This window comes from Uloborus diversus, chromosome 9 (assembly GCF_026930045.1).
Source record: "Uloborus diversus isolate 005 chromosome 9, Udiv.v.3.1, whole genome shotgun sequence".
Classification (NCBI taxonomy): domain Eukaryota; kingdom Metazoa; phylum Arthropoda; class Arachnida; order Araneae; family Uloboridae; genus Uloborus; species Uloborus diversus.
In genome coordinates, this window is record NC_072739.1 from 94,736,046 (window position 1) to 94,759,781 (window position 23,736).

Here is a 23,736-nt window from a genome sequence, read left to right on the forward strand (position 1 = left end):
AAACCATTATCAATTAAATTACGTTGGCTGCTTTTTGGGCAAATTTAACTAGGCTGAATAATTTTTGTTATAGATTTGCTTAAACAAATTGTTAGTTGATCAGGTTCCTTAAGCAAGGGCTAAAGCAGATGTGATTACGGGGCTGTTGGTACATCGCATCTAGAGACTCCAGTTTCATACTTGTTATGGTCTCATCAATCTAGAATAGTGATTAATTGAGCTAGAAGCAGATGTCATCTCATTAAAGTGGAGTGCCAACAAGCTGGCGGCTAATTTTTTAGAGACTATTTTACTTCATCATGTACAATGCTTTTGCATATTTTTCTAGAAAAACTAATTGTAGCCTCTTTGAAAGCATTCAAGCTTAAAAAATCACTTTCTATGTGATATTGCAGTGTAACGACTTTATATGATGTTTAAAGTGTTAGGCTCATTTTGAAAAGTTATGAGAAATCTTATCATTGCTGGCTGCAATCTGAGTTAGGTTCTGGTCTAGTTTTGCTCTGATTTATCAGAGCCCCTTCACCCATAACAAATATCCCACTAAAGTCTTTAATTGTTTTGTTAATGGATACCTGAAAAACATTTTACAGCCCGCTTTCATCATGTTAAGCAATGTCGAGTGCAACTTGAATATACTTCAAAGTTGGACATTGACAGCTCCTGGAAATTAAAAAGTGCCCCCCTCATTCATGACTTTATTTTAAAACATTTTTTTTTTTGGGGAGTCCTTAAGGCCAATGAATCTACTTTGAATGTAGACGTAAATTATCTTTATCATTTCAAGCTAATTAAATACTAAAAACCCTAAATACTTTTACCGAAATGCTATATAGTGAGCGGTTTTTATTGATGTTCATTGTCATAATAATTATAACACAAGGGCAAGGTTATGAAATAAACCTACTCATACTTCATTACATTTGAGTTTTTATAAATTAATTTGTATTTTAAACTATAAAATATTACTGTAATTAAGAAAATCTTAGCTTTGTATGTAAGTTTTATTGAAAAATCCAAAAACTATTTCTTGAGAAATTTCAATGGTGTTGCTGATTTGTTATTAAAGCCATGATAAAGTCGAGCTAATATTTTGATATTACATTAATATTATGGTTTTGCCAAGAAACTACCCTGATTTCTTTCATTTACATTTTTATAACCTGAAAAAGCTTTTTCGCAAATAGCTTCCTGGATAGGAATTACGCTTCTAGGTTCTACACTTTTTTTAATGTTAGTTATTGATCCTATCAAATAAGAATTTACAAACTTATCTTGATATTACGTTCCCTTAAATTCAAAACTAGTGAGTTAAATGTATTCTGTCACTCTGGCCTGCGACTTCAGCATTTTACTTCTTTAGTAATCAAAAATGCTTTTAATAAAATATGCTTTTTTTAACAACTGTAAAAAAATTCTTTGTCTTAGAGAAGTCAATTAAAATAATAAAAAATTAAATAGCTAAATTAATTTAACCCTTTGGGAGCCCCCCCCCCCCCTCTAAGATCCGCTACTGTGGACATTAACCATAAAATAATAATCAAGATAAATGGATGAGACATATGGAACAAATGGATGGATAGGATGATCGACTACCAAAAGAGCTGATTAACTACAGACCTAAAGACTGCCAAGATCAAGACAAACCAACGCTCCGTTCCAGTGGATTGATCAGTGGAGCCAGAGCAGGCTTTAAGCTTAATCCGTGATGTAGATCAGAGTTTGAGTGAAGTGTAAAATTCGTATATTTTCCGAATGTAGGGCTGACAAATTATCAATGGTGGATCAAAAGCCATTTATAGGGTCAATCTTTGGCTTTTAATTATGTCGGCTTTAATCTGACTCTTTTATTGAAATGGTACTTAATTCTTCCTTGCTACAGACATTTAAAATGATGCGATACAGTAAATTTCTGGTGCATTTTGAAACATGACTTTTCTTAATTGTCACAAAATTCCATGCTGCAAATGCTTTTTTAGACTTTTATTCGGGAGAAGGGGACTAGCCAAATATTATGAGAAATTTTGAAATTTAAATTTTAAAACATTAAATCCTTATTTGCAATGAACAGTTTTAAACAGGCCCCTTCAGCTTCCCGCTTAAATACACCCGTGCCTCATTGACACTCTTACTATTTTCAACTAAATTTATATTCTCAACTTCTATCGACAAAAACTAAGCATCACCAGACTTAACTGAACCTGACCTGATAATCCAACTTTCATCCGTAAAGGATGTATCAGTCATTGTAAAAGTAGAGGGGGAAATGGGGTACGTTGGACTGGTCTCAATTATTTTAATGCTATGAATATTTTTAAATTTATTTTATGACCAACAAGTAGCACCTATGGTCCTACAAATCCTATAATGAAATCACAAAGTACAGTTATATTGAAAAATTTTTATTCCAGAAAGTGTTACATCAGTTGTCCTGAGTAATTTTCAGAAAACTGTAACTTTATTATTTTTGTTAATGGTTTTTATCAAGATTGCAGAAATTTTTAAAAAAATTTTTGTGTAAAAAAATTATGACATTCACTCTTTCAGACTCAAGAACGTGGGGTGGTGTACTCTCTTTGTGGGGCACGTTGGACCGGATCAACATATCCCACATAATTTAAAAACATTTTTTTCCTCTTAAATCTCGATAATTATTACAATATTCTAAGTGTTTGTACATATACATTAATTTCATTTCATGTTACACACGTTTCGAAAAAATAATAATAAAAACTTAGGGCAAAAAAAAAGGAAAGATATATTTTATAATTGTTTAACAAAAATTATACTAAATTAGTTTTATCAAAAGATTTATTTAATATCTACACTTTTTGCTATTTATATTTCCAAATTACTTCTAAATTTTTGCAGACAATTTTTTTCTAAGAGTAAAATATGTAATACATGCTATATATAATTAAGTTCCTGTATTAAATTTTTTTTTTTTTTTTGCTAAACAAGCATTCTACATAGAAACAAAATAAAATAAATATAACTGATTAAAGGAATATAAAAGTATACTTTTACTAGATTATCTAATTTCATTTTTTATATTTGATTTTAGAACACAAAGATGTGCTGCTAACTTAAAGCTCTCAATTTTATTGTACTTTTTCTTTGAAATATATGGTACTAGAATAACAGGATTCTTTTTCTTTGTAGTTTTATGCAATGCAATGAAGAAAAAAAGAGCTCTCCCCCCTCCTAGCATATTGATGTAACTTTGCATAAAAGTAACATATGACTTATCTTTCCAAAACCCAGTCCAATAAAAGTGCTACTTCCAAAGCTGTGGAAGTAGCTCTTTTATATTCCCAGATATCATTTAACATATATCTTTAGTTCAATTTAATCTGCATTAATTGTCTCATGAATATTCAATAATTGATTTTTCTTTTGATTAAAAAAAAAATATTGTGTACTAATGGTGAATGCTTATTGATGTTTTTAATTAAAGATGATCTATCAACTAAAATCAATTTAATATGTTATATTGATCTTTAAACTTTATCTTTTTCACTCTACACACAAAAGAGAATAAGGTAGTTACAACGTTTGGTAGTCACTAAAATGGGGTCGTTTCCAAAATTTTAGAAGTATTTTTTTCCGAAAGAGCATGCTTAAAAACATAGGATCTGACCATTTTTTAAATAATTTGTTTAAGTTTAATATTTTTAAAAACTTACTTAAATCGGCGCGCTTTCAATGCTTATGCTTCTGTCCGATGACATCACAAATGATGAAATGCCATTCTGTGTTGCCATTCACAGAGCAAAATGTTTAATTTGCATCTTTACTCACGTGTATTGGCAATGATATGGTTGATAGCAAGTGTAGAGTGCAATTTTAATTTGCTTCTTGATTATCATAAAGTGGAATCGCGGTAGAAAGATATGGTAAAGTGCATCATTTGTGAAGTCATCAACCATGCCTTGTTTCAAAAATCAGACATTTTAAAAGATTAATTAAAAAATAACTGTTGGGAAAATGAAAATATTTTCTGGGTCCATGTTATTTTTTTTGCTTATTCTGTCAATTTCAGTGACAAAAAGTACTACTTTTGACTGAAGGAAACAACCCCATTATAACAAATGTTTAAGTTATGCAGTCCAACCTGCTTCACCAGGCGGACCAATGCGGGACACCTGTGGGGCACATTGATCCACTTTACAAGCTTCCGTTAAAAATTAATGTAAAAAAAGTTATCAACTCAACATTTCCAAAAAAAAAAAAGAAAATCTGTGGGGATTGAGAAATGTTTAATGAAACTTATTGCAGAAAATCAAACTGCTCATTAGATTTTTTGATGGAGATAAAAAATGATAAGTAAAAAAGCAGACCAACGTGCCCCACCTCCCCCCCTACCCCTACCACTCATATCATTAAAATTCAAACTTTAAAATTTTGTTTGATAAAAGTAGATGTTTTGAGAAATTTGTGTCAATTTTTAATTACTTTTTTTAGAGTAAAAAATATTTTTTAACCGAAAAAAAAAAATGTTTTTGTGTAGAATAAAAACCACACATTTCTATTGAAGAAAAAACTAGTTCCACAAAAGTCTGCATTCAAAAGGGTTCTATTTATTAAACAAATTAAGAAAGGTTGATGTAGATGATGATGAAAGCTATATATTTTCCAAATTGAGTTGAAAAGTAACATTGATTTCCTTGGAAGTTCATTGGACTAAGAGAAAAATTTGAATTGAGTTTGAATTTTATTCAATTTGTTGTGTACGTATGAATAAGTAAGACATCATAAGAATTAAAAAATATTTGAAAAAGATTAAAATTTCTTCCCATATAGCACAAAATAAACTACACAATATAAGAAAATAATTTTAATTTTTAATTAATTTGTACATTTAAAAGGAAAAAATGTAGGGAAGCAGGAATGTTAATTAAAAAATAAAAATTTGAACTTAATGAGATGAGGGAGCTTGATGTTGGGGGGGGGGGGAGCTATTAATAAAAGACATTAATTTAAAATTACTTAAAATTATTTTTAAATCACCTTGTTCCAAAGCATTTATCTACTTTTAAATTTCCATAAGTAATTATTCAAGTGTCTGAACAGATTTGGCCAGGGGTGGACTGGTCTCCCAAGAGGTTGTCAACCTTGAATCCCAAAGTGTGCACAGGTTCGAGAAAAAGAAGAAAATAAAGTCACTCAGGTTCAAGGCAAAAAAAAGAAAATAGACGAACATGTAACATGTTCCCGGTGGGCTTGTCAGCCCCTGGATTTGACTGATTAAGATCCTGGGAATGTAAAAAAAGGTGAAGCCTCAAAACTGTTTTCTAATTCCAAATTTTCTTAGGACTGTTTGAAAGAAGGCTTGAAACTGAAAGAACAAGAACTTTGAAAGAACCACTTTAAGGAAAGTTCGACAGTGTTCTTGAACCTCATTTTTTTTTCTTTCTTTTATTGCTTGTAAGCTATTTAGACTATTGTCTTCTTTTCTCATTCAAATAAAAGTTATTTCACCTTAATTTGCTTTGTATTTTGACTGTTCTTCAGCGATCCATAGTGACTCCGAAGATTCATCTACCCTCTATCAACCCATGGCATTTCATCAAAAAAGTAGCTGTAAAATTATCTTAAGTGTATCTAACTGATTAATGTACATTGAATAAAACTTGATTTTAATGGACAATGTACCGTATTACCCCGCATTATCCGGCATGCCGCGAAATTCGGGGGTCACCAGATTTTCAATAACACTTGCCTAGTCCTTTCGGCATGCCGGAAAAATTTAGGTTAGGAAAAAAAATTAATACTATAAAAAATATATGTTCATCTTAAAAATAAATATAAGTTCTAGACATATCTTATTAGTATTTAATAAACAGTTTAATTTCGTAAAAATATTTACTAGCAATGTCATTTGAACAAGAAAAATATTGTTTAATTATAATTAATTTTATAAAAATTAAATTAAAACTAAGTAAGCAAGCATTAAAGCAGTAAGTTACCGCCCCTAAACCAGTGCAAAAGAATTTACCATGGCTATTCAATAAAAAAAAAATAACTTGCCTCTTTTAAAAGAACCTAAAATAATCTATTTAAAAAAAATATCAATAAATTGCAGTATCAATGATTGCTTCTGACTTTATTACTTTATTGGCATGAAATTAAATCCATTAATAATGACCTACCATAAATACCAAGCACATATTATATGCAATACGCATTTTTTCTTGAAAGAAGGTTACTTTTGGAATACACTTATTTTTTCCTTACAGTGGTTTGCTTTCTGATTGGAACTGAATTGGGAAATTTACTTTTGTTTTGTTGCAAAATTAACCTCCAATTATCCGGCATGTCGGAAAATTAAAATTTCCTGGCATGCTGGTCAACCTCGCTTTTTTCTGGCATGCCGGATAATGCATGTTAATACGGTATATTTTACATTATTTTGTTGTATTTTTCTCCATTATTCATTTTGTTATTCTTAATTTCACTCATGGTGCAGACTGCAGCATTGAAATGTTTAGGACGGGTAATTTTTGTGGGTTTATGATCTGTTTTTGAGGGTGTCCCATCACCGGTTGGGAGTGCAGCACTTTTGTAATTTGTTTGTCTTTTTAAAAATGTTTCTGTCTTGTTATTTAATCATCTGTGTTTAGTACTTATTATGTATTTTCCTTTCTAGATTGTCCCTGGAGGTCTTGGATTACCTGGTAAAGATTTTTATTTCAAGCCTCATGATGACATGGTATTCCTCTCTTTTGACTTATACAAAATATTTAGTGCAAATAATATATGTTTTCTGTAAAATTATTGCATTTCAGACAGTAAAAAAATGTGGTTTTCCTCTTTATAAGTAACAAATTTTAATTACACAGGGTTTGCAAACTAAGCCAAGCCCTGAAAATTTTTATTTTGTCTCTAAACTGACAAACCATTAAAAATCTGCTGGGTTGTGTGAAAAGTGGGTTTTTGCTTTTTGTCTAAAATATTATATACAGTAGAATGTCAAAAACAGGAACACACTCTTATGAAGATTTAATACTGCTCAACATTTGCTAAGGAACGCATACATTTTATTAAATAAATTGTTACATGCAATAGTTAAAGAAATTTAACTCGATGTACATATGTAATAGAGGTAAAATATTATATGCAAAATGATACGGATTGCACTACATGGCAAATTAGAATCAAGCAAAAAATTGTCTTGGTTCGAAACAGAGCCAGAAAGTAATCAAGCTCAACTTTTACTGCAAAAGTGATTTTAGTACTAGGCTGGTAGGGAAAAAAATTACAAAGCTCTCAGCTGAAATTCAGTGATTTAAAAAAAGAAAAGAGATTAAGTCTTTTTCCTTACAGGGTTTAGTTCAATTTTCTCTGTGTGAGATCAGTGTATTTTTCTGAAGTGCATTCTATTTTCATTGTTTAATTATTGCATAATAGTTCTTTACAGGGTACTTACAGCACTGTACATATTTTTCATTTTTCCTTTATGCTCAGTAAATAATGAAAGTTAATTTTTGTTAAAGAATGTTATTACAGATGTAGCTTTATGTATGTTATTGTTATGTACACACTCGTTCATATTGCGTGGTCACTTCATTTGATTAAATGGCATACTATTTTCCTTTTCCTAAATGGTATATTCTTGGTTGCTTTTGGAAATCTGAACTACTTATGATCCCAATTAGTTTGGATTTTTGACATTCTACTGTATATATTTAACTGTATTTATTTATTTTATGTCCTGCATTTTTAATTTTGAAATATTTCAAGTAGTATGTAATGTTCAAAAGTTACCTAATTTAAATAATACATTTAACAAATGCCATAAATGCAACTAAGTATTTTTAACAGTATTTTATTTTAAGCAATTTATAATTTAAGTTCCTAAATTAAAATGATTTCTCTCAGTATTTGGTAATGTAAAATTCTCTGATACCTGGGCACTCCAGAAGCTGTGGAAAAATCCCATTTTCTCCCGGAAAAAAATTGAGGTTTTACTAATTAAAATGTAATTTAACAGTCATATTTTCTTGCAAAGCTTGAGAAGTACTATATAAATTAATTTTTTCTGCAGTCTGTATTAGATTTCCGTCTGAGAAATATGCATAAAACTTTTGCTATTTAAAAAGCTTTTCAGTTTTTTTTTTTTTTTTTTTTTTTTTTTAACTACCTGTTGGTTTTTAAGTTCAAACCACCAACAATTATCCAAGTTAGTTCAATATTCATTTGGCAGTTAATTTTGAGTAGGGTGTGATTTTTATGAATTACTAAATAAATTTTTTCACAGAATTTTATGTATGTGCATTATTATTATTATTTTTAAATATTGATTTGCATTTTATAGTTTTACATTACATAGGTCCTATATTTTGAAATTTTAAACTAGAAATTATTTTTCTTTCCCTATAAAACCTTGTAACATGCATTTACATACATGTGTAGTGCACAATATCTTCATACATTAAATGAAAATACAGTAGAATACTTTTGTAACACCGACCTGTACAACGCAATTCTCTATAAACCGCACAGTTTTTCAAAAGTAAACAATAGATTTTGAAGTTTAAAAAATCCCTCTGTTTTGCCTTGCAAACACAAAAATAGTTAGGAAAATTAAAATTTGAAACAGTTTTTCATCTTTCCATCCCAGCTTTTAAATGAAAATTAGTATTTACAGTATGTGAAACATATTTATTTGTGAATGACTAGTTGTATAATTAGTGCTTTAATGCTCACTATAGATAAAACTTATTCTGAAGTGGAATGTAATGTGTAAATGTTATGGTATTGGAATGTAAATATTATAAATTTCCGAGTTTTTTTTTTTTCAAGAAATCTCAAAATTTTCAATTTTTTCTGAGCAGTTTTAAACCCCTCCATGGATAGAACTGATTTTTTCTCAAAATTTCTGCTTTTTTTTAATGAACATTCCCATCTTTAATGTTGGCCAAGCTATAAATTTTGGGCCCCCCTGCAAACAAAATCTGTAGGGCCATAGGCCAGCAGTCTGTATTTGTAACATTAATAAGTCTTTGTACTAGTTTTTTCTTTTTTTTTTTTTCAATTTCTTGGGACGTTGGGTCCTTTAAGGACGTCAATACGGAGTCTGGCGGGTACGCAGATCCGGATCTGATGTTGACATCATCATTTAACCATCATATGACGTAGAAGCTAGAAGATGTAGGGGGAGGTGGGGTACGTTAGACCACGGGGCAGGTTGCTCCGGTCTCAATTATTTTAATATAATGAATATTTTTTGTTTTATTTTATGACCTAAATAACACCTATGGTCCTACAAATCCTATAAAGAAATCACATGGTACAGTTATATTGAACCAATTTATTCTAAAAAGTGTTATTCAGTAGTCCTGAGTAATTTTCAGAAAACTGTAACTTTATTTATTTTTTTTAATGGTTTTCATCAAGATTGCGGGGGGGGGGGGGGGACTGAACTCCTTTCTAAAAGTAAGTTATTTTAGTTCACAATAATTGGGGCAATTTTTTAATTTTTTGTCAAAAAGATAAACATTATGACATCACTTCTTTAGACCAAAAAGGTGGGATAGGTTGGTCCACTCTTTGTGGAGCACGTTGGACCAAACCAACCTACTTATCTCACATAATTTAAAAACTTTTTTTTTTATCTTTAATCTCAATAATTATAACAATATTCTAAGTGTTTGTATATTATACATTCATTTCATTTTATTTTACACATGTTTTGAAACAACAATAATAAAAACTTAGAGGGGGAAAGAAACAAATATATATTTTATAATTATTTAACAAAAATTTTACTAAATTAATTATACCAAAAGATTTATTTCACACCTGCACTTTTTTACTATTTATATTTTCAAATATACTTCCAAATTTTTGCAGACAATTGTTTTCTAAGAATAAAATATACAATACATGCTATAATAAAGTTCCTGTATTTTTTCAAAATATTTTTGCTAAACAAGCATTCTACATAGAAGCAAAATAAAACAAATAATTGATTAAAGGAATTCAAAAATATACTTTTACTTAAGATTATCTAATTTTGATTTTAGAACACAAAGATATTCTAACATAAAGCTGTCAACTTTATTGTACTTTTTCTTATAAATATATGGTATTAGTATAGTATAACAGGATTCTTTTCTTGGAGTTGTTTCATGCAATGCAATGAAGTAAAAAAAGAGCTTTTTGCCACTAGCAAAAAATTTTGATGTAACTTTGCATAAAAGTTACATATAACGTATACTTCCAAAACCCAGTCCAATAAAAGTGTTTCTTCCAAAGCTATTAGCACTTTTATATTCCCAGATATCATTAAACGCATCTTTAGTTAACTTTAATCTGCATTAATTGTCTCATGAATATTCAATAATTGATTTTTCTTTTGATTTTTAAAAAAATAATTGTGTAAATGGTGAATGCCTATTGCTGTATTTAATTAAAGATGATTTATCACTTAAAATAAATTTAATATGTTATATTAATCTTTAAACTTTATATTTTTCACTCTATACACAAACGAGAATACGGCAGTTACAACATTGGATAGTATTTAGCAATTTAGCACTAAAATTGCAACAAATGTTGTTTGAGTTGTGCGGTCCAAAGTGCCCCACCAGCGGATCAACGTACTCCATCCATAGGGCACGTTGGTCCACTTTACAAGGTTCCCATTAAAAAATTAACCTAAAAAAAGTTTATCAATTCAACACTTCCAAAAAAATCTGTGATGTTGAGAAGTGTTTAATGAAACTTATTGTAGAAAATCAAACTGCACATTAAGTTTTTTAGGAGATAAAAAATGATATGTAAAAAAGCAGAACGTTCCCCACCTCCCCCTAAAGCATTGCAAAATTATGTGAGACAGCACAGTAGGAATTACTTTGCAGCAGTGCAGAATAACTTTTATTGCTAAGCGCAGAATAACTTTTTTATATGATGTTTTAAGTTACAATTTTGAAAACACAAGTTTTATTTCTTTTTGTGAAGTTTAAACTCCTTGTCCCTGGCATTTCACTCTTCCCAGTTGCCTGAAAAATGTGGATATAACCAACCAGCTTGTTTTGTTGTGAAAGGTTCTTGATTTTCTCTTGTTGCATCTAAAGTTAGAGTTTTCTTTTGGCCAAGTACAATTGAAAATGGGGTCACTCTTTGAAGGGAAAGGGTTCTTGATATGACAAAGGGGAGAAAGAAAATAGCGAAAAGTGTGACATCACAGAGTTTGGTTAAAATATGCATTTAAAAGTGACATATTAAACAGTTATATATTTTTTATGTTTATAATATTGTCATCTCACTTTTTTTTCTAAAAACAAAAATACTATTATCTTAAGACTTTTCTGCATGTTCATTGATTTTATTTCACATAAATACTAATTAGGGTTTTGATTAGCTGTTTTATGAGTATTTTGTGTTAAAAAATAAAGATGAGATTTGAAGCAAAATATTTCAAATTCTACTATTATAGTTTTCAGTTGTTTTACATTATTATTTAATTACTATTGTACATTTATTATGTTATATGTTGTAAAGTTTAATCTTATTTAGTGAAAAGTAAGTATACATATAATCATTAGGATTGTTATATTCACAAATGTTTGGACTTCATTAAAACATAGTTTAAGTTTAAAAATACTATCCTCAATATGATCCATAACTTAATGATTTGTTTCTTAATTGCAAGTGTTTTATGTATTAAAGCAGAGGTTCCCAAACTTCAGTCCTCCGTGGACCCCCTCCGGAAAAATTACAAGCTTTGCGAACCCCCCCTCCAAGCGTGCGCAAAAAAAACTGATTTGACACTGTTAAATCTATTTTTTCTAATATATTTTTATGCTTTTTTTTTCTTTAGATTTATTTATTCATTGTTCTGTATATTTTTCAGAGCTCTTGTCTGGTTTTCATTTTTTACGTTATTATTTTGAGTTAATAGAAGTAAACTTCTATTTGAAATTCAATTAGGATTAAAAATGTTATCACCAAACTTCTACAACAAGTTTACTAATAAAAATGAACTTTTGAAGTTAGTGAACAACCTTACTTACTGCTCTTGTTCATTAGTTCATCACATACTAACTACATCAATAGAGTCCCAGGGGCGGATCCAGAAACTTTTTTAAGGGGGGTCAAGTTTCAATGAACAGACTTCCAACGTAAAAAAAGTATCAGTAAGCAGGTGTGCCCATCCCTCTAAAAGTGATGGAGCACCCCTTATATGCTATGGAGCACCCCCATACCAACTGAGACAAAAACCCTTTCAAATTGCCACCTCCCCCTCCTCCTAAAACTTTCAATGGCGCAACCTGCACCATGGATCATATTCCTTCAAATTCCCATCAAAAGTCACATTTCTTTAGGCAGACAGGTTGGTCAGGATGGAAAAAGCACGCACACACACACACACACATGTGGTTTGAGATGGAAGAATACTCTGAAAAAACGTTAAGCTTATTAGAGATGATTATTCTTTTGAAAATGAACAAAAACTCAAAATAACAACAGCCCAGTAAACGAACCCAGTCATTCCTTTGAATTATGATGCACTGAAAAGAAATACCTTGCAGAATCAAGTTAAAAAAAAGAAAAAGGTTAACATTGATTCCATGTACTATTTATTTTTTGAATCTAAAAAATTGAACTTCAAAAATGATCATAATAAAATTCTTGTCACAGGGGGTTTAGCTGACCCTTTGACCCTCCCCTGAATCCGCCCCTGCAGAGTCCAGCAGGTGCGGGTTCAATATTGTATAAAGTATGCTAATAATATCAATATGTTCTGTGCATTAAATATTTTAGGCCTTGATGATTTGACCAGAGTGAAAGGATGATTTCCCAAAATTTGGTGACTTTGTGAAGATTTCAAGCGTCAAATGTTTACTTTCACTTCAAATTATTTTGCTGAAAGAACACAAGCGTATTATACAACAAATTTATAAAACAGTAGTACTTCATAATTATTAAAATCGACTGAAAACTATAGTATTTCACCTATTTCAGGCTTTACTTGAAATTTTGAATGTTGACTGTTAAGTTTAGTGTTGGAAAATTTTGTAGTAAAAGTTTTATTTGAAATATAATATCCCAGCTGTAAAAATGTGCCTCAATATTTGTATTTTACTTAATATAGTTTTGTAACAGTATAAGCTTGGTCATGTACACAAAATTAATTAATGTGTAGTGTATTTACTTCCGAGGGTTAAGAGGGGGGGGGGGAGCTGCTCCATCTTGCATGTACTTAAGCAAGAACTTTTTTATTCCTCGTAAATGTGCTTTCTTTTTGAATCAAAATATTGTCACTCGTCCTTCAATCTCGATTATATTTAGCGTTTCAGCTGGATAGCAACGCGAACCCCTGGCTTGAACTCCCGGAACCCTGGGCATCCGCGGACCACAGTTTGGGAATTGTAGACATTGTGTGGCAAAGGAAGTCAAAAATATTGAAAGGGTTTGACACCAGTTACGACAGTACTCAAGTCTGATTTAGCTTGCAGTTTTAAAATAATGTAGTTCTGAGAGTCAGTCAGTTCTCTTACTAACTCTGAAATTATTTCCCATGTGGCTAAGGATTTTTTTTTTTTTTTTTGAGATAAGTAGTGAAAGTAGAACTTCTTTTATGAGTCTTGTTTACTTATTGCAGTGGCGGATCTAGGCGATCATCTTGGGAGGGTTCATTCGAAATTTTTCAACATTCTTTCTTTGTATGCTTGTTCTAATGGTCCCCTCTTGAACAGTGCCGGATCATCGATTTTTCCGAACACTCACTGCCTCTACGTTTCATCTAGTTTTTATACCAAGTTCGAATGTTGGAAAAACAACAGAAGTAGGGTGAATTAAAAAAATTAAGGTAAGGTCAATACAGAGAAATTCTTTATGTCTAATTTATTGCTTTGAAGAAAAAGATATCAATGTTTAGTTACTTTTGTGGAATTTTCAGAGGAACATAGGAATAAAGCACTCTCCTTCAGAAAAATTTCGAAATTAAAGCCATATAAAAAGCAAATTTACGCTCTCTTTGTTCTCATGAGCACCAAGTGTACTCAGAGGAGAGCAGCATTTATAGATCTTTTAAGTGTCTTAAGTTGGCATCAAGAAATGATGTACACAAAGTTTTAGAAATAAAATAAGTTTAGTTTTGTGGAGAAGGATGTAATTTTATCTTTCCCCCATTAATTTTGAATTTTTTCTTTCAGTTTGTTAAAGCATATAAAACCTTTATCAAGAATACTATGCAAGAAATGGGTGTCACCTTGAATGAAGCTGTTAGATTTGCTGATGATGTATTTTATTATGAAAAGAGGATAGCCGAGGTAATTATACTTGTGTATAACTTGAAATACCTGGACGACCGAGCCTCGCTCGGCTTTAAAACAATAATTTTTTCAACTCGTGTTTTTTTAAGGTTCAATACTTTTCCAAATATACTTGAAAAGCTTCACGTTAACGAAATATTAAGCACTCGACCTTCTTATAACACTAAAGTACCAAACAAAGAAGATTCTGAATGTAATAAAATCAACAAACTTTAAACTATCGGTTACATTTGTATCCACTATACAATTTTCTTGTCAGTAATTAAAATATTTTGACCTTGGAGCCAGTTTTGCTATGGTGAAATCGGTTTTTAACTGAATACTTCCTTTCATACTATGATGCGTTTCACGATTTTATCCCAATCTAGATTTTCTTTTTGAATAAGTACTTTTAGTGTAGTTGGTCACTTTACGCCAGAAAATGCTACATACAGCATGATATCCATCAAAACTGATGATCCACAAGCCATTCCAACAAATGATAACAATTGTCTTAACAAAACACAAACAGTCTCAAGACTTGCGTTTCTTCGAAATAAAATTTAGATGCGTGATTTAAAAAAACATGTTAAACTATTTGAAGTGTAAAAAGAAAATAAATAAATAAAATAGGACAGTCAAGCTCTAGTTTCACTTAAAAAAGAAAAAAGTCTTGCATCGAATTACAATGCTTTTGAATTTGTTTTCAGCCAAGTGTGTTTGAAATTAGTCAAAGTGGCCAATATCAGCAAAGCCTGGCAAATTTTCATTGTTGTGTTTGCAAATGGTCTGCCTGATGCGTCAATTCACAGTTTACTTCAAAGCTTAACTCAATTAGACTTTATATTAAAAAACTGTTTTTTGTAAAAAATCGCATTTTTACAGAAAAACAACTGATGTAGATGAACTTAGAATGCAAAACTACAATTAAATCCAAAATTTCATCCAAATCGTTAGAGCCGTTTTCGAGATACGAAATATATACATACCCACAAGAATTGCTCATTTAAAGATATAAGATAATGAAAGGTTTCAACCATTTAAACATACTGAAAGGAGCAAATATGAGTGAATAGAATCATCCGGCATAGAACGCTCTCCACTACTGCTCCCTAGTACAGTAGAAGACCGCTATAACGCCAACCTATATAACGCAATTCTCTGTAAACCGCACAACTTTTCAGAAGTAAACAATAGGTTTTGAAGTTTAAGAAATCCCTCTGTTTTGCTTTGCAAACATAAAAATTATAAGGCAAATTAATTTTTGAGACAGTTTTTCATCTTTCCATCTTAATTCAAAGCTTTTAAATTGAAAATGAGTACTCATAGTAAACAAAAAATACCAGATTTGCTCTTGAAAATGCAGCTGTTACGCAAACCATGAAACTAGCAGAAGTGCAGGATAATGCACTTTCTTTTAATTGTGAAACATATTTATTTGTGAATGACTAATTGTAATATTAGTGCTTCAATACTCATTGCAGATGAACTCATTCTGAAGTGCTAATATATATATAAATTCTAAATATTGGTTTCAAAATTTGTGAAATGATCTGTATAACGCAAAAGCTTTGGTCCCAAGGTGTGCGTTATAAGGGTCTTCTACTGTATACAAATTGTGTATAAAAGTCTTTAGCTAACTCAATGAATCAGAATAAAATTTCACGCAACGGGTAAAATTCCCTTCTTTTTTCTGGGAATAAGGATTGTTTCATTTTCTCCTCTAACTCCTTTTCTTGGGAGATTTTTAAAATTTTTTTTCTTATTATGATCAATTTAATATATATATATATATATATATATATATATATATATATATATATATATAATCAGTCAAAATGCCACCCCTCTGGCTGCTGTTCCCCTGGCGAGATCCACTCCTACCAATCCCTTTGTACACTACAGCTTCAGAGCCAGAAGGACTTCATTCCAAAAATTGAGATTTTCTGTTTATTAGTGCATTGTATGTAGAAGCTTATTCCGCATCGAGCCATGTAAACGTAATTCTTTTAAAAAATGGTTTTCAGCTTTTTATCAGGATTAAAAGAGTGTGTGTCCCATTCTTTGCATGCACCAGAAAAAAGTTTTTTCTCTCTCCTATAAAATTATCATAATGTGACTTACATCCTTTTGGCTCTGAGGTACAGAAATGCAAAGCAGATGATTGGGTTCTACTGTACAAGGTACTGTTCTACAAGGTTCTACTGTAATCACATGTCTGCAAATTATTTTTGCTTTTGAAGCATTGCTAACTGAGAATCTGATTTTCAGCACAAACATCATGCTTCCAATTTATTCCTGGGTATTTTGAAATTGTTAATATTTGAATTATATATGAGGCAGTGAGACGCAAAAGGATGCAAGTGGACATTTTCAAGTTTTGAGTAAAACGCGTATAAAGATAGCCCTAGGTAGGCTCATATTGAATTTTTTTTCTAAACCATGTTGTACAGCAGCACCTACCAGGGCTACTAGTACTATCTCTTGCTCCAAGACAGAGAAGGATTTCACCTACCATTTGTACTGGTTATCTCCAAATTCTTATTTTTTGCACTTACATCCCTTTGCTTCTTACTATCTCATATGTGATGTACTTCTATCAGTCGCATTTTTAAGCTGAAAAATAGCAATCTATTAGAGCATTTAAAATTGGCCTTAAATTTGAGCCAACATTTGGCAGTATACTCATAGTTAATAAAAGTTTTATTTTTTACTTTAATTTCTGTTTGTTTGGAACAGATTACCCCTACTGCTGATGAACTGAGAAATACTAAGGACTTGTATGCAATATTGAAGGTTAAGGAGCTTGATCGACTTTCAACTAGTGTAAGTGTTAAAAACTTTTCTTCTCTGCCAATCTTTCAGTTGTTTTGAAAGAGCATTTTAAACTTCTTATTCTTCTTGTAGATATCTTGGACTGATCTTTTGCAACGATATTTTCCTGACTTTGTGAAGCCTGACACTGAAGTTGCAGTTTTGTCCGAAAAGTATTTCAGGGATATCTCCAAGATCATATCATCAACTGACAATGTGTAAGTGGGGAGTACAAGAATATGGATATAAATGTTGAAATATTTTTTCTCCCTTGTTTGTTGCTAGACTTACTCTGCATTCTTCCCCTTTTTTCAGTGTGCTGAACAATTACTGTATGTGGCGCTTCATGCATGCATTTGTTTCTCACTCATCTCCAAAATTTAGACTTGTCGCCAACCATTTCAAACAATCACTTGAAGGTAAATATAAGTTTGTTTTGCCAACACCCCTGTAATACTAAATGCCTATCGCTTTCTTGCTAAAATCGCTCTCTATGCTAAAAAGCATAGAGAAAAAATTAACTCAAAAGAGGTAATGAGAACCAGTCAATGTTGGTATGGAGGCCACTGCCATCTTTTAAAAGTGTTAGAAATGAATAGCGGAAAATTTAAAATTGGTTAATTTCTAAGTTTAAATTTCTAAATTTAAACTTATATTAAGCAATCAACTATTTGAAGGGCTACGGGGAAGAACGATCAAAGTCCACTTTTCTAAAAAACTCTGGTTAACCTATGGGAACATGTAGATTATTACAGACAGTATTCAAGAGAAATATTATTCAGGCAAGAATCACCATAGTGAGTGAGTTTTAACAGGGAAGAATGAGGCTATGAAAACGATTCGAGATTTCAAGCTCAAAAACGTAATGAGGGAAATTTGAGCATGGTGGACTATGATCATTCTTCCCTGTGGCCCTTCATTTGATTTGAATTGTTTGGGTCCATCGCCGCTACAACGCCTTCGTTGGATGGCTCCTGGGTAGTTCTGTTTTAAGAATTGTTACCATCTATGGATATTTGAGGGGAATTCTTGAATACATCTCCATAGCAACACCATCGTCGGACTGCCCCAAGGTAGCATTGTTTCCGAACTGGAAGTAATTTCATGCGTTAATGTAAAGTTTACTTTTTGAGGCAAAAGCGATAGGCATTTAGTATTACGGGGGTGTTGGTTATGCACACAATACCTAACTTTTAAACGTTATGAATGATACTTTTTTATTTTGCAATGTAAGTTTCTTGATGCCATTAGAATATTTCTTTCATTTTGAACATTTAGTTGGTTTCTGTATTGAACATGCTTTGCATCTGTTTATGCTATTCATTTGTCTCTAAGTTCTAAAATTTCTTTTAGTTCATTTTATTAAAGAGAAACAAAAAAAAGCCGCTAAACTGAAGTAATTTCAATTGATTTAATTTTTTAAAAAAAGTACAATATTTCATGTTTATTTTGCATTTAGAACCTTTCAACATATGTTTCATATTTTAATGCATTGTATTATTCTCCTTTAACTGGTATGTCTGGAAAAAATAAATAACATTGAAGAGGACCAGCATGCTTTGGAAACATTTCTGTGTATCAGAAGGAATAAGGTTCAATAACATGAATGAGAGAGAAGTAAAGGGAAACTGGATATGTGCTTCTTAGTTAGCCAGTACAAGATAGTCCCTTGAAAAATATAAAAAGTTAAATGATTGAGTCAAATCTTGTTTTTGCTCTTTTTTGTTATTTGGAGTAAGAGGGCATCTGCCCTCTCACTCCAAATAACATTCATAACATTTTGCATAACATCAAGCATAACATTTTGTACTTTGTCTTAATCTAAAGTTGTTGTGATTTGTTCTTATTTTGCTGCATTTACTATCCTAGCTTTTCATGCATATCAAATTCTGTTTAATTAGGTGTTGAAGACTTGAATTTACCATACCAAGATACTTGGGAGTCATGCATAGATGTCACTAGTCAGTTCTTAGGTCATGCTATTGGAGCCATGTATATATCTGAATTTTATAAAAATGATGCTGAGGTAATATGTTGTTCTATACAGTGTTCATTTTTTTTTTTAATTTCATTTTAATATTTATTGGTATTTGGCAGTTGTAATTTGAACTTTAATTCATTGTTTAATTTACATTTTATTTAAACAATGGAAGTAGAAGTTTTAAAATTTAAATTTATTATGTTTTTTATGTTTCTTCTTCTATAAGATGTGTTAGCGGGCATGCCAAGTTACCCAGAAATTAAAATTTAATGATGGATTGTAATATTTTATGTTTAAATTATGCTATCTCTGCTGAAATGTTCACTTTCTTAAATGCATAATGTTAAAAATAAATGAAGGTGATTAAAATTCAGGTAAAAGTAAGTACCAATGAGCCCTCATATTTATTTGCATTCCTTCAGCATGATCCCCCCCCCCCCCAAATAGTAGTCTGCATTCACCCCTGATTTGAGACATGGTAAATCCACCACTTAAAATATGGTGATGTTTTGTAACCACTCTTAGGTGTCATGACTTGTCCAAATTATTTCTTTGTTATTTCTCTCAAATGATATACAAGCTTTACCAATATATATATCCTTTTGAATTAAAACCAATTATTTTAAGACTATTTTAAAAGTTGGTTCCTGTTTACCTGTCTTATTATTTTTGATATTATTCTACTGTTCTATTATCTATTTGCAGCACTAATCCCCACTCCATATTTTTTCATCTTTTGCTACAGGCTCAAAAATATCTTCATAAACTTGTTGGTTCTATTAATGCACTCACAAAGGACATTCCATGGTTGCGAGAGGAGGAATCTCACGTTGCTGCTGAATCCAAAGTACGTTAAGTTTGTATTTATTAATTGTACCATATTACCCCGCATTAGCTGGCATGCCAGAAAAAAGCAAGGTTGATCAGCATGCCGGGAAATTCAAATTTTCCGGTATGCCGAATAATTTGAGGTTTATTTTGCAACTGTGAAGAAAGTGAATCGGACTTTTCAAAGAATATTTTTCAGTCTAAAAAAAATTGTTTGTTTAATCAAAAATGGAAATATGTTAGCAAGAAAAAAATGCGTATCGCATATAATATGTGCTTGTTATTTATGATAGGTCATTATTAAAGGATTTAATTATATGCCAATAAAGTAAGCAATTCAGAAGTAATCATTGTTACTGCAATTCATTCATGATTTTTTAAAATAAATTTATTTTTGGTTCCTTTTAGAGAGAGGAGTTTAATTTTTATTTATTGAAAATCTATGGTCTTTCTTTAGCACTGGCTTAGGGCGGTAACTTACTGCTTAAATGTTTGTTCAGTTTTAATTTAGTTTTTATAAAATTATTCGTTATTGAATAATATTTTTCTTGTTAAAGTAACAAATGACATTGGTAGTTAATATTTTTACTAAATTAAAACTGTTTATTAATGCTAATAATATATGTATAAAACTTATACTATTTTTTAAAATGAACATATGTTTTTTGTTGTATAAATTTTCCCCCCTAACCACGATTTTTCCGGCATGCTGGAAAGGACCAAGCAAGTGTTATTGAAAATCTGGTGACCCCCGAATTTCGCAGCGTGAGGGGGTAATACGGTAATATTTTTAGTTCATGTGACATAGTTTAAATGTTATCATGTAATTTTTGATGCATTAGCCAAATTTAAAAAAAAAAGAAAAAAAAAACTTAAAAAGAAATTTGTTTGAAAAGTTATTATTTTATAATAATCTTATAAACTGAAAAATTACCTGAATTATTCAAAATATGTGACTGTACTGCATTAAAAAGAAATGGAAATCGATACTTATAGTTTTATGCCTAATTCTGAATCAAACTTTCAGATACGTTCCCTTCTGATGTTGTCTGGACGGCCGAATTTCGATAAAGATCATACCTTAGAAATGTATTATGAAAAAGTGAGTTTTGAATTAATTTTATTGGAATGATATTTATTGTCTGGATTCTTACATGATTTCATTTTTGAAATATTAAATAGTTTCTCAGTTTTGTTAGGCATCCCCCAATACTAGCATTTGTTATAAATGAAATTGTGTTTAGTAAAAAAAAAAAAAAGCTGTATATAGTCCAGTGTTTCACTAAAATTCAATGCACATGATACATTTTAATTTTAATGCTAATGGAAATATTACAACCAAACTACAAAATAAATATGAATACATTATTTCGTCTCATATATTTATAAATTTTCAAATTGGCTTCTGCATTGGAGTCCGGCCCATAAATGAAAATTTAACACATTTAAAACTCTGTATTAAGGCTAAAGGTAGCCATTTTGAAAATTTGTAAATATGTTAGACAAAATAATGTATTCATATTTATTTTGAAGTTTGGTGGTAATATTTTCATCAGCATTTAAATTATAATGTGTCGTGTGTGTCCAAGTTATTTCTTGTCATCCTGTATAATCACGAAAAACCTTGACCTATCTCAAAATGTTGAACTGTTTCATATTGAATTCTACCATGTGCTTAGATATTAATGTTTAAATTTTTTTTTATAAAATGTGTTACTCCATGTGAATCCATGGGCGGCATTTCAGCATTTCATTTGGGGGGTCGAGTTTCTTAAATGCGAATTACCTCAGTATGGAACAAAACACATATTGGCTAACAGCAAGTGATCATGATATGGGGGGCGATTGCATAGTTAAAGAGCCCCAGAAAAGATATTTGTTGATGTGTGATATTTTTTTTCAAAAATAGTATGTATTTTTAAAGAGTATCTATGAAAGCATACTATGCATTGATCAGCTGAAATGGGTTTCTAGCGAACAAGACATTTTGCCTATATGAGGAAATTACATCTTTAGTTAAAATAACCCATGTTTCTTCAGGAGTTTTTAATGTTCTGAAAAGGCTGGTAAAGGCTTGATGAATTTCTAATAATTTAAAAAATGAAAAACACTTGCTCATGTTTGGTAATGTGTCGAGTTTCATAAGCCATTACGGAGAACCAGCAAGATTGTTTTTCTTGAACATTGATTGGCGATTTGCGTAAATCGAATTTGCTCATTTTTTGTCATTCCTCTCAAATAATTTGGGGGTGCGACCGCCCCCTCTTGACTCCCCTATTTACCGCCCCTGTGTGAATCGTTATTTCAAAAAAAAAAAAAGATTATTCAATTTTTTTTAGAATTTGTGCTTTTTAAAAAGTTTAATACCTGTATTTTTGGATGTGATTTATTGTTAAAATAGGATTAATTAGTGTAGTAATGAGTTTGCCACAGGATATAAAAATCTTTTGCCTCCTTGTTTAAGAGCATAAAGTGCTGACTGATGCCTTTTTTGGCACATCATGATTGCAATTATTAAAACGACAGTAAAACTTCGATTTAACAATTTCCTTAATTTAATGATATATTTCACTGGTCCGAATTTGACTGCACTGAATATCTAGGCTCCTTGATTTAATGATATCTTTGATTTAACGATAATTTTTTCCGGTCCCTTGACAATCGTTAAATCAGGGTTATACTGTATTATACAAAATATCCAACTTAAACTTGTGAAAAAGTTAAATATATCAAGATTTTAGGTTATAAAAAAAATTATCTGCCATATACTGCTTAATTTAACTCGTTTAACAATACGTTTTATTTGAAATAATATAGATCCACAAGTCAGCTTTTAAGCTACCCAAGTGAAGATGGTAAAGTGCCAATAAAAGAAACAAAAATTAAATGTATTTTGAGAATGAAAAAAATGGATAATGATTTTCTAGAACTCTATGAAGAATATAAAGTTTAAATTTATCAAAAGAATTATTTTGTTAAAAGAACATGAGTTGACAAAATAAAATGGCCATAAAAGGTAAAATTATAATGATAATGTTTTGTATTACACATTAATCAAGTTTTTTAATTTTTTCAAAATATTGTCTCTGACTAATGCCCTTTTCACCAGAACTTCTTTTAAAAAAATCATGTTAGTTATTTTCAACTCCAAGCTTACATATCAGTCAGCTGGTATGCAGTGTATTCTAATCAACATCATACCTGCAAGCATTAAATGCTTTTAAAAAACTGGATTTCTACTGGCAGCTAATAATGATTAGGATTTCACTTTCTGTGCATTTTGTTGATGTTTATTTTGGCATATTTTATATTGCCAAACAACTAATAATTGCCAAAAAAAAAAAAAAAAAACCTAACTATCTTCTCCTTTTTTTAGTTACAAGTACAAACTGACTATTTCCAAAACATAAAGAATGGCATATATTTCTTGCACTGGAAACAACAAGAAATGCTGAAAAACAATGCAGTTACTGACTATAGGTATATTTTTATTTGTGCATTAAATGAAACAAGTTAGATAATAAATTTGTCTAATAATTTATAAAATTATAGATATCAGCTTGCAGTTATTACATACACTCCAAGGGCCATGGTGGCCTGATCGGTAAGGCATCGGACTTGTGACCAGAGGGTCCCTGGTTCGATCCTTGCCGGTCGAAGATCCACCATCTTCACTAAGGGTGACTGGGGGATGTTAAATATGCTCGTGGTCACAAAGTTCTCCAAGTGAAACGATACCTCTGGGGGTGCTAGGTCAGAAAGTTGTTCAGCTTCGGGTCTAGTTCTAAATTATCAAACTGTGCATAGATGGTGCTGTCATCTATCGTGTTGTCTGAGCCAAATTGGACT

The 23,736-nt window shown here is 30.8% G+C and overlaps 1 protein-coding gene across 1 annotated transcript in view; it reads left to right on the top strand.

Moving 5' to 3' along the window:
- LOC129229329 (endothelin-converting enzyme-like 1) overlaps positions 1-23,736 on the top strand; it is a 46,962-nt gene that overhangs the window by 1,676 nt on the left and 21,550 nt on the right. The window contains exons 2-10 of the mRNA XM_054863621.1: positions 6,650-6,712; positions 14,166-14,282; positions 17,004-17,090; positions 17,172-17,296; positions 17,394-17,497; positions 18,980-19,104; positions 19,805-19,906; positions 20,915-20,989; positions 23,264-23,367. Coding sequence (XP_054719596.1) covers positions 6,650-6,712; positions 14,166-14,282; positions 17,004-17,090; positions 17,172-17,296; positions 17,394-17,497; positions 18,980-19,104; positions 19,805-19,906; positions 20,915-20,989; positions 23,264-23,367 — 902 coding nt within the window. The remainder of the gene's footprint in view (positions 1-6,649; positions 6,713-14,165; positions 14,283-17,003; positions 17,091-17,171; positions 17,297-17,393; positions 17,498-18,979; positions 19,105-19,804; positions 19,907-20,914; positions 20,990-23,263; positions 23,368-23,736) is intronic.